This window comes from Lobosporangium transversale (genome assembly GCF_002105155.1).
Source record: "Lobosporangium transversale strain NRRL 3116 chromosome Unknown BCR41scaffold_19, whole genome shotgun sequence".
NCBI classification, from domain to species: Eukaryota; Fungi; Mortierellomycota; class Mortierellomycetes; order Mortierellales; family Mortierellaceae; genus Lobosporangium; species Lobosporangium transversale.
In genome coordinates, this window is record NW_019028997.1 from 663488 (window position 1) to 678260 (window position 14773).

Consider the following 14773-nt stretch of genomic DNA (forward strand, 5'->3'; position numbering starts at 1 on the left):
CGACTGATTTTGGCTTATAAATATGAGCCATTATTAGGTCTATTTGGGTGAATTTATTATAGATAATATCTTAATAGCTAAGAAGAGATGTTTATTCTAAATAAGTAAATGACTGATGGTAGCGAGCGTTCATACTGTCATTGCTTTTTGGTCCCACTATGTCTTCTCTCTTTGCAATGAAATTCTAGTGTATCAATGCTGTTTTAGGAGCTCATTTTGTTTAATGCTATTGCCTTAAAGGAGCCATGAAAATAGATTAATGGCTAATTACAGTAGTATGTAAATGCTGTTTGTATTAAATATTTTACTCACCTAAACAACCCTTACAATTGGTTTGCATCTGAAATGTGCTGCGATAACAGCTTTATCATGGTTCATCCATTTCCTTGCGCCTTTTGAACTCTGTTCGTTTTCTCGTTCTCTTACTATTCATCTCATCCGTAGCCTCTCCCATAATCGGATTCCAGCTATGCACTCTTTTCAGTTTTTCACTTTTTTTTTTTTTTTTTTTTTTTTTTTTGTGTAGCATCCCCCAAGTGTCTCACTGATGCTTTCTAGATTACATGGATTCATTTCTTGGGAATCACTATTTCGAGCTATCCATCCAAGCGAGACGCATCCGAATGAGTTACAAAGGCCCTTCATTCTCTCCGGCTGAGAGCATTTTTGCCAAGCCATGTTGGCTTCATTGATAGCTTTCCCCCATTCGACTTGAATGAACAGAAGGGAAAAGAGAAAACTAAAAGGATTGCTACAAACGAAGTGGACTGCCGCGTATTTCTGAAGAAGAACCACTCCTCACTTCTTCGCCAAGGAGGCATACACATGTATTTTCTCTATACCTTAAAAGAGTAACAAGCTTGAGCGGCCTTGGATACCCTGCTGTTTAATTAATAGCGGCCTCAATAGGACACCAGTATTCAGTGTCTTGAATTTTAGTCGCCAAAATAAACCAGTTGGACCATTACACCTTTCAAAAAACATATATATATATGCGCTGTTTAATAGCCATACTGGCCCATTAAAACTATATTTGAATGAAGAGTTGTTGGCATGAATCACTTCAGCAAAGAGAGAGATTGTTCGCAATTTCATTACTTCTTTATTTATTTCTTTTTTTTGCTCAAAAGTCATTATATTCATATGCAAAGGGTTAATCACTGGGTTTTTGGATCATTTTTCTGTGTAGATTTTGAGCAATAGCCTGTCTTTTTTTTTTTTTTTTTTTTTTTTTTTTTTTCAAACACGAAAAAAAAAAAAAAAGGAAAGAAAACAATAAGGAAATCAGATTGTGAAAGCTTTAGTTAAGCAAGGATTCCCTTCCAGCCGAGAATAAGAGAGCCGTGATGACTGTTTCGATGGTGGACGTGATGCCCCTGGCTGTGGTGCCGGTACCGATGTCAATGGTGGAAAGGACTCTCTTGGTGATAGAGGCGCTGTAGGCGAGAGCGGGCGATCGTTCCCCGGCCACTTGTTTTCCTTGTCGTCAAAGGTATTCATTCTTTCCCTTATTAGGTCTTTCTCTTCATCATCAGCTTCTGGTTTCACTTTTCTTTCCTCACCATCGTCTGGGTATTGCTGTTTTTGTTTCTGTGATGAAGATGAGGATAAAGGAGCCAACGATTTTTTAGGTTGTGGCCCTATTGTGGTTGTAACCTTAGTTGTACTTTTCACCTTGACGGTGGTAGAAGTTGTATGATCATCTTCGGTTATGATGGATGTTGCGATACTACTAATCATGAAGGTCGTAGTATTAGTAGAATCAAAGAATGATGATTGAGGATCCACAAGGTCTTCTTCCTCTGAAGGAAGAGGAGAAGGCGACGAAGGCATCATATATGCGCAACAACATTCAGAGTCATCAAGATTGCAGATTGGACAGCTCATTGTGTAGATCATGATGTGACAACAGGAAATAAACTATTTGCGCCGTGAAGTGAAGAAAAAAAAAAAATAAAGAAAATAAAAGAAGGCTCGTATAATCTGTGTATTTTGAGTATAGCTGGAGCAACTTCAGATGAAGAAAAAAAAAAAAAAAATAAAGTGGGAAGAGTTAAGGGATTTATATGACTTTTTTTTATTTTGGACGCCCAAAATATTTAATTTGAATTTTTGAAAATTCAATTTCTTAAATTTTAAATTTTTAAATTTTTATATTTCCAAAATTAAAAAAAAAAGAGACGCGTCAGCCTTGCTGTGGCTGGCGTTATATTTTTTTATTTTCCCTAGACATACAACTTTGTACTAATATATATATAATATGTATAGTATATATACATTAGGCATAGGAAAAGAGGGGATAGTCAACCATGGGACTATTAACGTTGTTGACTAACTGAACAGACGTCCAAGAAAAAACCAAGCAAACAAAGAAGGTTTGCAGTGCACTGTTACAATCTTATGTAATCAGTGAGAGCAAACAAATAAGCAAAAGAAGAAATGCATGCTTTTGTCCTTGAAAATCTTAAAAACATATTTTGCATCTCCCACGTGGAAACGATTTCCACAACTGTAAGGTCGATCCCTGGCTTAACTTAGTTATGCATAAGTGATTTGAGAGAATAAAAGTACTTTTAATATGAACAGGAAAATAAAAAAGTTATGTGCACCAATGGTTGAAGAGACCCATTGAAGTCTGGCTATTCGTAGGCATACGCTTGAGGCTCATGGGCGACGTTTGAAGGAGCTCATCAGTTATATCATGCATCAAGAGTTGAAGCAACTCATTATTGAGATGTGGCTATACTATGTATTTATTGGTATATGCCATTCATGTTTATATGTGAGTTGCTTCCTCAGTAGGTTTGGCAATTATCAAGTAGACTTTCAATGGTCTTTTAAGAACAATTAGTGTCCATGAAGATGCATCGATGGTCCCAAAGTCTGCAAAAAATCGTACTAGAGTCCATTAAATGGGTACCGAGAAAAGACATTTTAAATTACGTCTTCGGTTAATCTCCTCTATGACTTGTGATTATTAATATGTTAACACGTAAATAAGCCAACCGCGTTCATTTCTTCACCATCACTCTTCCATTACAGCACATATCTCACCTTGGCAATCAGTATCATTTTCCTTTGCCACTATCCTTTCCTCCATTCTGCTTGGTTTAAAGCTTTTCAAATGGTCGGAGCTGTGCATGCAAGTACAAATGTTGATTGTTACTCCTATCCTTGTACGCTTCAGAGCTCATTTGGCGGGAAGAGGTGCCTGCTGAGCTCACTTAGGATGTGCTGAGCTCATTTGGCGGGCGCATTCAATCATCATCTATGAAGAATCATTTGTCACTAGGAACAGTTGATTGCTCAAGGACTATACAATGCATTTGCTTGGAAATTGGAAATGACTTTGTAAATCATTGGGCTAACAACATAGTTTCTTCATGCTCTCTCTTTTTCCACTTTCTCGATTTACTAATCTGTACTTTATTATCTCGATAATAAAGGTCAATAGCTCGAGTGAAGTTACTCTAAACCCTCACTCCCAAGTGACTCAAGGTATTTCTTTGGCCAGTTCACTAGCAAAAGGGTTACAGGGGATTATTATTATTGTTGTTGACATACTAGTCCATAAAAAGAAGAGTATTTCCTTCTAATAACTTTACTTTGAGCTTTAATTATTTAGGTGCTAATGGAGTAGCCATCAGCTAAAGCTAAGCTAGGTTTTGTTTAGTGTAGCTGGACAAAGAGGTAGTTAAAGCCTTATTGTTCAACAAAGAGGGGAATGTCAAAAATGTACTTTTTGCTCAACAGTCACAAATATTTGAAAAAAAAAAAAAAAAAAAAAAACTTTATTTTTGCTACATACTTTCAGATTGTGATGATAGTGAACAAGATCAAGGAAGATTAAACCTGATTGATGAACAAAAAACTTTTGAAGGTAAGAGGAGCAAAAGGGGTTTTTTCTTTTCTTAAGCAACAAAAGGGAACATGGCCTTGCGTCCACGAGGATAATCAGGGAACTCCTTGCGATAACCCTTATGCTTCTTCACTGCCCAGATATACATCTGACCAACAGCCACCACCAAGAACAAATGAGCAGACCAGGAAAGGGTCAACACTGACACTGCCAACCATGCCAGAGTCTCAAAGAAATAGTTTGGGCACGAGACCAAATCAAAGCCATAGCCACGAGGGATCTTGCGGACACGAGTGCCTGGGGGACGAAGGTTACGAAGGGTGACATGGGTCTTGAGGTTGGAAAGTTCAGCAAAGGCGTAGAGGGCAATGCATCCATAGATCACAGTTCGACTTCTCTCGCCCAAAACAGTGCCGGCTGCATTCCAGGGACCGTAGACCCAGTAAGCGAGATTCAATCCGGACAACAGGTGGTAATGAGCACTGTTCTTGAACACGTTACGGAATGGCATTGTACCGTGGGAGAAACGATGGACGAACACGGTCTCGTACTCTCTCTTCAAGAAGTGGAGCATTACCATCCAGAATGTCACGCTGCAAGAAGAAGGATAAAATAGGAAAAAAAAAAAAGTATTGCAATGTTAATATTGATTCTTGACGTGATTATTATCCTGTCTCTTTCTTTCTTTTTTTTTTTTTTTTGGCTTGTTCCTGGTTCCAGGAGATTCCATGATAAACGAAAAAGAAAAAAAAAAAAAAAAAAGACGGTAACATGCCACTTTAAAATGGAGATAGGTTCATAGAATGGGGAAAAAAAAACCCTCCCTTTATAGAAAACATACGTTTGCATCATCGAGTGCTCAAATGTCCTGCTGTAGAACAAAGAGGGCAGATAATAGATCAGAGGATGGATCAGCAAAGGACCGCCGTATTCGATCAAGAAGACAGTACGCCAGCTAATTTGAGGTCCTACATTTTTATCGTGTTTTGCACATGAAAAAATAAAAAAATAAAAAAAAAAAAGTGTGAGCAAAATAATTCCCGGACAAACAAAAAAGAGAAAAAGAGAAGAGAGAGAAGAGAGAGAAGAGAGGAAATGGATCATGTATGGATGCATGGATGTATATACCAAGGTCTTTAAACGTGACCGAGTCACCATCCTTGAGACCATACTCTGACAAGGTCTTGCCCTGTTCAAGAGCAGTCTTTTCAACCGTCAGACGTTGGCGGTCCACGTAGAGCTGAGGAAACTTTTCAGCGATGGCGGCCTGGACATCCTCTACACGAACAGTAGCAGGGGTGCCATCGAGGACGAGGGTGATGGGGAACTTGCGTGACTTTGGAGACCTGGGGTTGATGACCAACTGCATGATGGAATGCTTGAATGCTTTGAGGAAAGAAGGTTGGGGCGTTGGGGTGGGGAAGAAGAAAAAATAAAAATAATAAAAATAATGCGCGTGTAAAGCCAATGTGGCTGAAGTAATTATATCATTTCTCACAATGATGCATTCCTTTGATTGACTTGACTGGCATATCACATTTTTTTCCCAGGCGAAGCACACATAAAAATTTTTTTTAATAAAACTCATTACTCTCTCTCTCTCTGAAAAGAGTGCTTTGCAGATCAACTCTGCTCTCGCTCTCATTCCATCCCATCACAAATGGTGCTACATCAACGAACCAAGCAGGCATTCCAGTCCAAGGACCTCTCTGTCCCCTATGCTCCTTGCTGGTCTCTCTTGCTCGAGCCTTTCGCCCTTGCCCTTAGTGTGGATCAAAAACAGCAACAGCAACAGCAACAGCAACCACTTGTGCAGGCATGGATCGACTTTGTTCAATCATCCAAGCATGAACAAGAGGCTTTTGGTCGTACAACCTCACAGCAACAAGCTGCAGCATTCAAGAAACTAGGTAACTAATTGAACATTCAATTGGCTGATTCTGTTGTAATAAATACATTTTTTTATTCATCTATTTATTCGTTCCTACCTTCTAATCTCATTATCCAAACAATTTTCACTTCATTCTTTGATCCATGGAATACACTATCTACATCAGAGCAGGCTGTCAAGGCACAGAAGGAGAAAAACCCTCAACTTCTGGAACAACATGATTTTCAAAAAGCATTTTCTCAATTCATTTCTCTTTATTATTTCTCTTCTGCAAAATTGGCCTCACGGAAACAGATCTTTGCATTGATCCAGACATTACAACCTTATTTTCAGCCTGATGAATCCGATCCCAACGGAACCATTGTCACAGCCCTCCGATCGGTGATTATGAATAGTATCTTTGCTCTGGAACCAATACTAACAACAGCAGCAGCAACAGCAACAGCAACACAATCACAATCACAATCACAATCACAACCACTAGGGGTAAAGCCCCAGATTCAGATCGAGATGGCATGGCATCAGCGAACCCTCTGTTTGTACACAACTCTCGATTATACTATGGGAAGGACTGCTCTCCATGCCGACATGGACATTATTCTCGATCAACTTTCTCAACTATTGCAAGCTCGTGTCATCACCACAAATGTTCAGGTATTTTTTTTCTTTCTTTCTTTCTTTCTTTTTTTTTTTTTTATATCTTCCTTCTCTACAATTGGCGGACAAAATTCCACTCAATTGAAAACACCCCTCTTTTTCTTCCTTTCTCTCATACACAGGTTGGACGGGATCATATTCCAGCCGAATACACTGAGGCCATGCTAGACCTGGAATTCATCCTCAAGCTCATCCTCGCCATTATCTCGCGTCTAATCGTCACCTCAAACGGCTCTTTACCATCTTCACCATCAGCAGCGTCCTCTACTTCTACTCTTTCTACTTCTCCTACTTCCAATTCCAATCGGTTTGAAATATCATCCACACATAATCCACCCCAGTACATTCTTCGGATCCTAAAAGACGCCATCACAGTCTCTTCCTCTCCTGTCTACCATCGCGATCTCTCCTCCATTTCTGGAATGATCTTTGCAAATCTGATCGACTTGACCTCTCCAACCATTCAAGAGGTCACAAGGCGAACCGTCCAACTTGTCTTTGGAGAAACATCAGGCATGGACACTGTTGACTTGACATCCTTACCACAGATCCCTCGAAACATGGTCGAAATGGACTTTGGATGGAACACCTACCTGGGCGAGAAATGTGGACCAGGAGAGGAAGACGCTGGCATGTATATGTTGGGCATCGTCCGTGGATTATTAACAAACATCCGTCAGGAAGCTCTCGTCATGCCCATTCAACCTGTCTCAACCTGGTATGCTCCACCTGTGTTCCATGATCTTCAAAAAAGAGGACAACAGGATCGACCGAAGGCAGCGGAACAAGAGAGTGGTCTTGTGCTTCATCAAGTTCTCTTCCATGCAATCGCTTATTTGTGTGCTACCTCTAGAGATATCTCCAGTAAAACCTTTGCGTTCGAAACCATGGGACATTGGCTTCAACAAACCAAACTTCATCTAAGTGAAAAATCCCTTGCGTCTGCTCAGATGAAGGAGGCACTAGCCAACTGTATTGATGAGCAGGCTCAGGAGAAATTATCGACCTATGTTCTAGATTATTGGGAGGATCCAGTCGATACAGTCCAACATAAAGTCAAGAATATTCTAGAGTTACTCCTTGATATTGTCTATCTCAAATCCAGATTACGATCAGAGTCAACGACCCCCGATTTTGTCATTCAACTGCTGGGACGTATCCTCATGGCCGATGGTCATCGCAAGTCAAAGTATCCTATCCTGGCCATCTTGGTTGGAAGGGTATCGATGGCTGAAGTCATTGCGCTTCGTCAGGACGCTTTAGCACAGGCCATCTTGGCACTAGATCAGCTTGCAACAGCACCAGGAGCTGCTGTGGCGATCAATGCAATGATCGGGAAATCCTGGAAAGAGTGTCTGGAGCTGGATTCCCTTCATGCCAACGTGTTGATCCCAGTGACAACAACCAAAAAAAATGCAAAGAATAATACAAGCGAATATGTAGAGAAATCAACTCAGGACTCAGAGGCACTTCAGCAGGTTCGAAAGACGGCAATACAACCCTGGATTGACTTTTGGCTTAAGCCTATAGCTCAAGCACTCACAACAGAGAACGACCTAATTCGCAAACATTTAGGCCACTTCATCTTCTCACCCCTGTTCTCTACCTGTCCTGAAGCATTCTGGACATTACTGGAGGTGCTCAATGACCAGAGTGGGACCTACTCTAGCTATATCTCTGATGCACAGTATCGCTTCAATGCTATCGTCCTTGCCATCAAGATCGGTCGTTCACTAGACTTGGTAGACTCCAGTAATTATGTTGACGACAGCAACAACGTTTCTTCATCCTCATCAGCTGATCTCACAAAATCATCCAAAATTCCAATTTCAATCCTCCATGATGCCATGTACCATGCCTCTGGTGATATCCGACTGGATGTATTAGGCATTCTCTGTGAATCCAGACGCTCTACCACCCCTGTCTCCTCCATCGAGTATCGGCTTTTGAAACAGTTCCTCCCGCTCAACCTGAATTCAGTGATTCCTGATTTTCGACAAAAACTCTACACTCACTTGGCTAAATTCCTGACCCGTGTCCGTGGAAACTGTTTTGTTTTGGCGAGAGAGATCGCTCGTCTTTATACCCCTGTCGGTAAAAAGAACCTGACACAGGAACAAGTGGATAGGATGATCAATGAACGGGAAGCTAAAGTGGCGGAAACAAAGGAATTTCTAGAATGGCTGCTGGATCTCTTGTTCTCAACTGTGTACCCTGGAGCGTCCTTCCAGCGGGTCTCTACGAGTTTGAGGATATTGGGCGTCATGATCAAGACGTTCGGGATCGAGAGCACACCTTTACCTTCCGGTTCTAAACCGGATGAGGTCTCCAATTTCCCATTCCAACTTCCTATCGCGACAGAGGAGCGTACAAAGATCCTATTGGGCTGTCTTTTGAATCCATTCGATCATTGTCGTGAGCAGGCCCTTGATATCCTCATGACATTCAAGGCCCCTTATGCAGGATATGAATCTAAAGAATCCGTAGATAGCCTAGTACGCTGGGGTCTGGACTGGCTCAAGAGCACTAGAGCTGGTGAGAGTGATTCTGGTGGATTAGTGATGAAAACCATCTTTGTAAAGTATGCGATTGAACTTGGATGGGACATCAAACTGCCTTATGGTGATGTGGGCGAAGTCTCTAATGTGAACTTTGCAAAAGAAACAGGAAACCCAGCAGGTATTGTAAAACATCTGTATTTTTCTTTTTTTTTTTTTTTTTTTTTTTTTTTCCATTCATCGAAATGATATCCGATTCATACATTAATACATTAGCTAGCCTCTTCTACCCTGCTAACTTCTTGTTCCTTTTGACATCTTTTATTTTATACAACTGTAATTGATCTAGTCGATTTTACAATTCGTTTACAAAATCTACTCCGCATTCAACTTGAGAAGGCGCGCTTAAACCAATTGAATGCGGCACATCACCATCCTTTACATGGCAGTTTGATAGGCCTCCGCTATCTCTTTTCTTCGATCGACTATGCATCTCCATTGGTTACAAATCATCGCCCCTTATGGCAGACCGTTCATGCGGATATGATGGATCTTGTAGAAAGTGTCTGTGGTACTGTCATGGGTGTCTTGTCGAACCCTTCACCGGAGGGCAACATCCCCGCCACGTTTACAGAAATGGAAGAATCGATCGACGCAGTGATTAGCGCCTCTGGAGGGGATGAAATGGAACAAAGTGGTGGTCCCAACCATCAAGTCATCCTCAGTTACTGTTGGAGAGCTATTAAAGAGTCTTCCTCCTTGATGGAACTTGTATTGTCCAAGGCCACCATCATCAGCAGTGCACTCAAGACCGATGGCGTTTTACAACCCGTGGTACTCGACCGAGCAGGTGGGCTCTTCCGTCGACTGTTGACCACCATTCGCCATCCAGGAGCCTTCTCTTCTGTCTTCCCTGCCTATATCTCACTCTGCACTCGACTTTTGAACTCTGAGGATGCTACTCTAGCTGCATTACCTAGAGCATGGTTGGAAGAGAACCTAGATGCGATTTTGAGTGATTCCATTTCTGTGACTCGAAGGTCTGCCGGCTTACCTCTCTGCATCCTCGCTCTTGTGAATGCAGAACTCTCAGATAGTCGACGTACTTTGTTACCGATGGTCATGCGACGTGTCATGGCCATTGCTTTGAAGCCTGTGAGCCCAGACGCTAACCAACAGGTGGACCTTCCACAGATTCATGCCATGAATGTGCTTCGACGACTCTTTATGGATGCGAAGCTCAGTACTTCGGTCCTGCCGTATGTCGGACAAGGTCTTGAGCTCTCCATCCGTGCGTTCTCTTCCCCATCATGGGCTGTACGCAACTGTGGTGTGATGTTGTTCTCCACATTACTTCATCGCGTCTTTGGAGCGAAACGAGTCCGTGACGAGCACTTGGCGATCAATGGTATCACGAGCCGTGAGTTGTTTGCTCGTCTGGAAGACTTGCGTGGGTTCCTTCAAGGTCAATTGGAGGTTGCAGTCAGTCAACTGTTGAATGCAGAATCGCCGTCATCATCGTCGTCCTCTACAGACCGTGTCCATCCAGGATTGTATCCTGTCTTGACACTCTTGTCGAGGCTACAACCCAGTTTACATCCAGATCCAGCAGATGCTGTAGATGGAGGCATGTCTGTGTTTGTTACTCTGGTTCGTCGTTGTGCTGCCAGTGCGATTTGGAAGACACGTGAGATGGCTGCTCGTGCTTTGATCCCCTTGATCGCCTCTCGAGACTTGATGGATCTTGTGTTGGATATCCTGCAAGGATGCTTGAGACCTACTATTTCCCAAAATGAGACACATGGGTTGCTTGTTCAAGTCCAGTTTCTTTTACGTGGGCATCTCTTGGGCGAAGGAGTTGCCGATCGAGTGGTCCGTCGGTCGTTTGTCACTCGATTCGCAGAGATGTTTGGTCCAGTGTCAGAACATGTTCTCAAAACAGGTTGTTCTATCAATCAGTGGATGATCCTTTCAATCTGCACAGAATTTATCTTTGGTCAGGACTGGATCGGACAAGATAACACGGTCGAAACAGAGGCAGGAGAGGGTAAGGGCGAAAAGGACATGCAGATGGAGGTGGAGAGTGAGAGTCAATATGAAGAGATGACCCGTTTGAGTCACAGTCACTTCACATCTATTCGTGAGTTCATTTTCAACTATGCAATCATTGGACTTGTGGAGGGGCAACAGAGTTATCGTACTCAAATTGGAGGGCATCTGGTCCGGCGTCTTTTAGCAAGAGTCTTTATTTCTGCCACAGTTGTTCTTGGAGACAATACTATGATGTCTAAGGAGCAGGCAACGGAGACAGTGGTGATGCTACTGAGGGATGAAGATTATGAAATCAGACTCGAGACTTTGGAGACACTTCTTCATTACCACCAGCAGCAGCAGCAACAGCATCAGCAGTCAAATGGCAATACCAATAGAGTTGGAGGTAGTATTGACATGGAAACCCATCTGGATACACATGCGATCCATGACACTTTGATCCATATTCTGTTCGAGGGAGAAGATAATCTGGAATGTCTTCGATTGGAGGTAGCCTTCATATCGATCCTTGGCACTGATAGACCTTTCCCCAAGGGTAGCCAGGTTGAGATTGTCGAGTTCTGGAATCGGCTCTTGATGCGGATTGATGATCGAGCTACTGGGGGTGTGGCCGTTGTGGAAGCGATCTTGCCTGCTATTGGAAAAGTCTTTGCTCAGGTAAGGAAAAAAAAAATTATATGATATTCTCTTGAAATGGTCAGAAATGACGTGCTTCTAACATCGAAACCAAAAAAAAAAAAAAAAAAAAAAATTGTATAAACCGTACTACTTGCTTTTAGATCTGGAGTGATATCAGTGTTGAGGAGTCCTTGAGGATTGATTGCTTGAATCGCTGGGCTGACTCGATTCACAAGTTTGCAAACGAAGAACAGGTATGAAAAGGACGCTTCTTACTCTTTATTATTGAAAAAAAAAAAAAAAAAAAAAAAAAAAGACTCGCCTGTTTGTGCTGAACATGTTTTGTTTTTCCTTTTGGTCCGTCTATAGACACTCCAACTTCGAGAAGCAGCTTTGGAATCGATTGCTTTCTTTACCAACGACTTGTTGGATCCAAAGCAGGCTCCACCATCTGTGGACGTAACACGCGCATACCTCAAACTTTTTGAGGCGCTGATTTGGCAGTTGCAGGATGATGAACAAGAGGTTCGAGACGAGGCCACCTTGATTGTCTCTCGTGCAAGTCGCCTACCCTATGCTGTCTCTTCCGAAAAGGCCTTGACATTAGTGTACGATCATCAACTTTGCTTGTTCGCAGGCCTTGGTGTTAATGAGATACAACTCCAACTTCTTGTTGATTCCTTAATCTCTAGTCTTATGGGCACTAACAAGCCAGGTAAACGCTCTTCTGTCTTAATTTTTTTTTTCTTTTTTCTTTTTTCTTTTTTCTTTTTTCTTGACTTTTATTACCGTATTCTAATGCATATCCCTCCCTCCCTCCTTTTTTTTTTTTTTTTTCCTTTTTGTTCCACATCTTCCAGCTCGAGTCGTCATTGAATCTTTGCAGCCAAGCAAAACGCTATTCAATAAGGAATCACCCAATTTATATCGCGAACCATTAATATCGATCCAATTGACTCTACGATCTTTAAAGTCAATCTTGTCATCACGGCCTTCCTTTTCTGATCTCCCAGTTTCGATTCAAAAGAGATTTGAGGCCTTCCAAAAGCATTGTCTTCAGGATACAAAAGAAGTTCAACAGGCGATCGAAAAATGGAGCGCTTCAAAGTTGGACGAAAGGAATAATAATAATGATGGTGATGGTGATGGTAATAATAGTAATGATAATAGTGGTGGTGCCAACGATGACAGCGATGACGGTGTCGATGACGGTAGCGGTGAGAAACATGTTGATCGATCCCCATGGGGCGTCAGTGGTCGTAAACCTATCTTTGAAGTGCTTTACAAATTGGCAGGAGGGGCCAGTTTATTGAACCCAGCTGTTGTTCATTCTGATAAGAGTAATTTGTCAAACACTGACAGGGATACTTTTCTGGAGATCATCCATGACCCTTCCAAGATACATCCTGTTATCGTCCACACAAGCCAACGCCAACATGACACATGTAATTACAATAGACAGCTGTTTTTGATAGAATAGAGAACGAAAGCAGTAAATTAAAAGATTAAATAATTTCAGGCACATTCATTTATTTCGGCTTCGGCAAACAAAAAGATTATCTGTCAATTCTTCAAGGCAAAAAAAAAAAAAAAGCAATATTCTTTATACATATTTTTTTTTCTCCCTGTCTATCGACGACTGTTATGATGGTTACAATATCGCCTGTGTACTGATTGCTCAGTACTGGATTCTGTGTTATATCCCGGGAAAATGGTTGGCCAACAGACAGGATGGAGCTGCGGATAATGTTCTGCAACTGCATTCAGGATACCTTTGTACAGAACATCGTTCCCCATTCTTTTCAAATGAAGGCCATCCATAATATAATCCTCCAATTGGGTGGATTCATGCAACATACAAGTGCCCTCAACTTGACATTGAATATCGGACCAAAGATTGACTACAGGCACCTTCAACTCTTGTCCGACTTCAACACAAGCATCTGCATATTCCTTTGTGACGTTGTTTGATCGATCCAATCGTTTGTTGGCTGCAGTGACTGAGGCTTCCCACATGACATCATGAACAGGTGCTGGGGTGACCAAAACAACTTGAGTGTGAGGAGAATAATTTGGAGAATCTGGGAATCGGATGGAGGAGATGATGGACCGAAGATTTTCCTTGTAGGCGCCCAAGGCCACATGTTGACGCGTATGTGGGAATGATGCATCATCCGTTCCAAGGGCAACCACAACAAGTTTTACAGGCTCAACACCACCGGCAGCTGATTTGGACTCTTGATGTAGAAGATCTGGGAATATTGATTTGATCCAATGCGTATTGTATCCTAACCGCATACACACCATTCATACACACCATGCATACAAAAAAAATAAAAAATAAAAAAAAGGGAGACGCGTCAGCCTGATTTAATAAAAAGTCTCTAATCGTGTATGCAAAATATAATCTTTGGGTTACTATACCTGGGAAGCCCCGAAGGATTACATCAGCACGTCCAGCCCATTCATCAGCCAATGAGCCTATCCATCCATGAGTAGCATGAGTATATCCGTATTTTGAAATCGAGTCTGCAAGAACAACAATCTTTCCAAAGAGTAAACAATCATCTTGATCTGCGATAGGTTCAAACCCTTTCTGTGTCTGACCCTGGTTTGATTGTGGTTGTTGTTGTTGTTGTTGCACGGATGAAAGTGGACAAAGTGGGATTACCATTGGTCGAAGCTCTCCTTGATCAGGAGGACCCATAAAAGTACTTTGGAACTCACGCGTCGGACCCACTTGAGGAGAATCGAGTAAGCCAGCAATGATTTTGAAATAAAAAAAGGATGCGGTGACCACCAAGGAGACGAAGGCAACAGCAGAGTTGAAGGTGTAAGCGTTCACATACGTTGGTGTAAAAGGAGCGTCGCGAGGCAAGCGTCCAGTTCCTTCGTAAGCACGTCCATTGTAATAGACTTTGTTGTCAGTGACGGTGTCAACTCCAGAGGCCGTTGTCGTTGATGTCGTTGTCGATGTTACTGTTGTTGTTGCTGTTGTTCCACTAAGAGTCTTGCTTGTTTCAGCATTGGCATTTGTATCGGAATTAGTTGAAGGAGTGTTGTCGTTGTTGTCTTGGTTAGGATTGTCTTGAGGGATGCGACGACGCAATCCAGAGTCAGCAGCCTGTTGAGACTGCATTGCAAAAGTGAAGCAGGGTTTAAAATAAAAAGAGTGAAAGTAATGGAGTGGGGTCCAAA

General features: G+C 42.0%; 4 protein-coding genes across 4 annotated transcripts; 1 reads left to right on the forward strand and 3 right to left on the reverse strand.

The window, feature by feature from the left end:
* Positions 1 to 1284: 1284 nt before the first annotated feature.
* BCR41DRAFT_422323 (hypothetical protein) lies at positions 1285 to 2007 on the reverse strand (the record flags this gene model as incomplete). The annotated part of the gene is made up of 1 exon (XM_022030140.1): positions 1285 to 2007. Exon 1 carries the CDS (start codon positions 1897 to 1899, stop codon positions 1285 to 1287), a length of 615 nt encoding a protein of 204 aa, XP_021881310.1. The 5' UTR covers positions 1900 to 2007.
* Positions 2008 to 3798: 1791 nt separating this feature from the next.
* On the reverse strand, positions 3799 to 5275 carry BCR41DRAFT_336789 (3-oxo-5-alpha-steroid 4-dehydrogenase-domain-containing protein). The gene is made up of 3 exons (XM_022022046.1): positions 4988 to 5275; positions 4701 to 4827; positions 3799 to 4452 (listed from the first exon to the last, which is right to left on the reverse strand). Exons 1-3 carry the CDS (start codon positions 5226 to 5228, stop codon positions 3912 to 3914), a joined length of 909 nt encoding a protein of 302 aa, XP_021881311.1. The 5' UTR covers positions 5229 to 5275; the 3' UTR covers positions 3799 to 3911.
* A 148-nt stretch (positions 5276 to 5423) lies between these two features.
* On the forward strand, positions 5424 to 13096 carry BCR41DRAFT_422325 (putative death-receptor fusion protein-domain-containing protein). Its single transcript, XM_022030141.1, has 7 exons — positions 5424 to 5769; positions 5917 to 6404; positions 6530 to 9086; positions 9255 to 11614; positions 11737 to 11829; positions 11945 to 12290; positions 12436 to 13096. Exons 1-7 carry the CDS (start codon positions 5520 to 5522, stop codon positions 13053 to 13055), a joined length of 6714 nt encoding a protein of 2237 aa, XP_021881312.1. The 5' UTR covers positions 5424 to 5519; the 3' UTR covers positions 13056 to 13096.
* A 210-nt stretch (positions 13097 to 13306) lies between these two features.
* BCR41DRAFT_297140 (SGNH hydrolase-type esterase domain-containing protein) lies at positions 13307 to 14120 on the reverse strand (the record flags this gene model as incomplete). The annotated part of the gene is made up of 2 exons (XM_022020448.1): positions 13307 to 13863; positions 14000 to 14120. Coding segments are annotated over 2 exons (678 nt in total), but the record flags the coding sequence as incomplete, so codon positions are not given.
* Between the last annotated feature and the right edge of the window lie 653 nt (positions 14121 to 14773).

Coding starts and splice junctions, on each gene's coding strand:
- BCR41DRAFT_336789 (XM_022022046.1), bottom strand. CDS start 5,228: ATGCAGTTGGTCATCAACCCCAGGTCTCCAAAGTCACGCAAGTTCCCC. Junction 4,828..4,987: donor GGTCACGTTTAAAGACCTTG/GTATATACATCC, acceptor ATAAAAATGTAG/GACCTCAAATTAGCTGGCGT. Junction 4,453..4,700: donor GAGCACTCGATGATGCAAAC/GTATGTTTTCTA, acceptor TTCTTCTTGCAG/CGTGACATTCTGGATGGTAA.
- BCR41DRAFT_422325 (XM_022030141.1), top strand. CDS start 5,520: ATGGTGCTACATCAACGAACCAAGCAGGCATTCCAGTCCAAGGACCTC. Junction 6,405..6,529: donor TCATCACCACAAATGTTCAG/GTATTTTTTTTC, acceptor TCTCATACACAG/GTTGGACGGGATCATATTCC. Junction 11,830..11,944: donor AGTTTGCAAACGAAGAACAG/GTATGAAAAGGA, acceptor GTCCGTCTATAG/ACACTCCAACTTCGAGAAGC.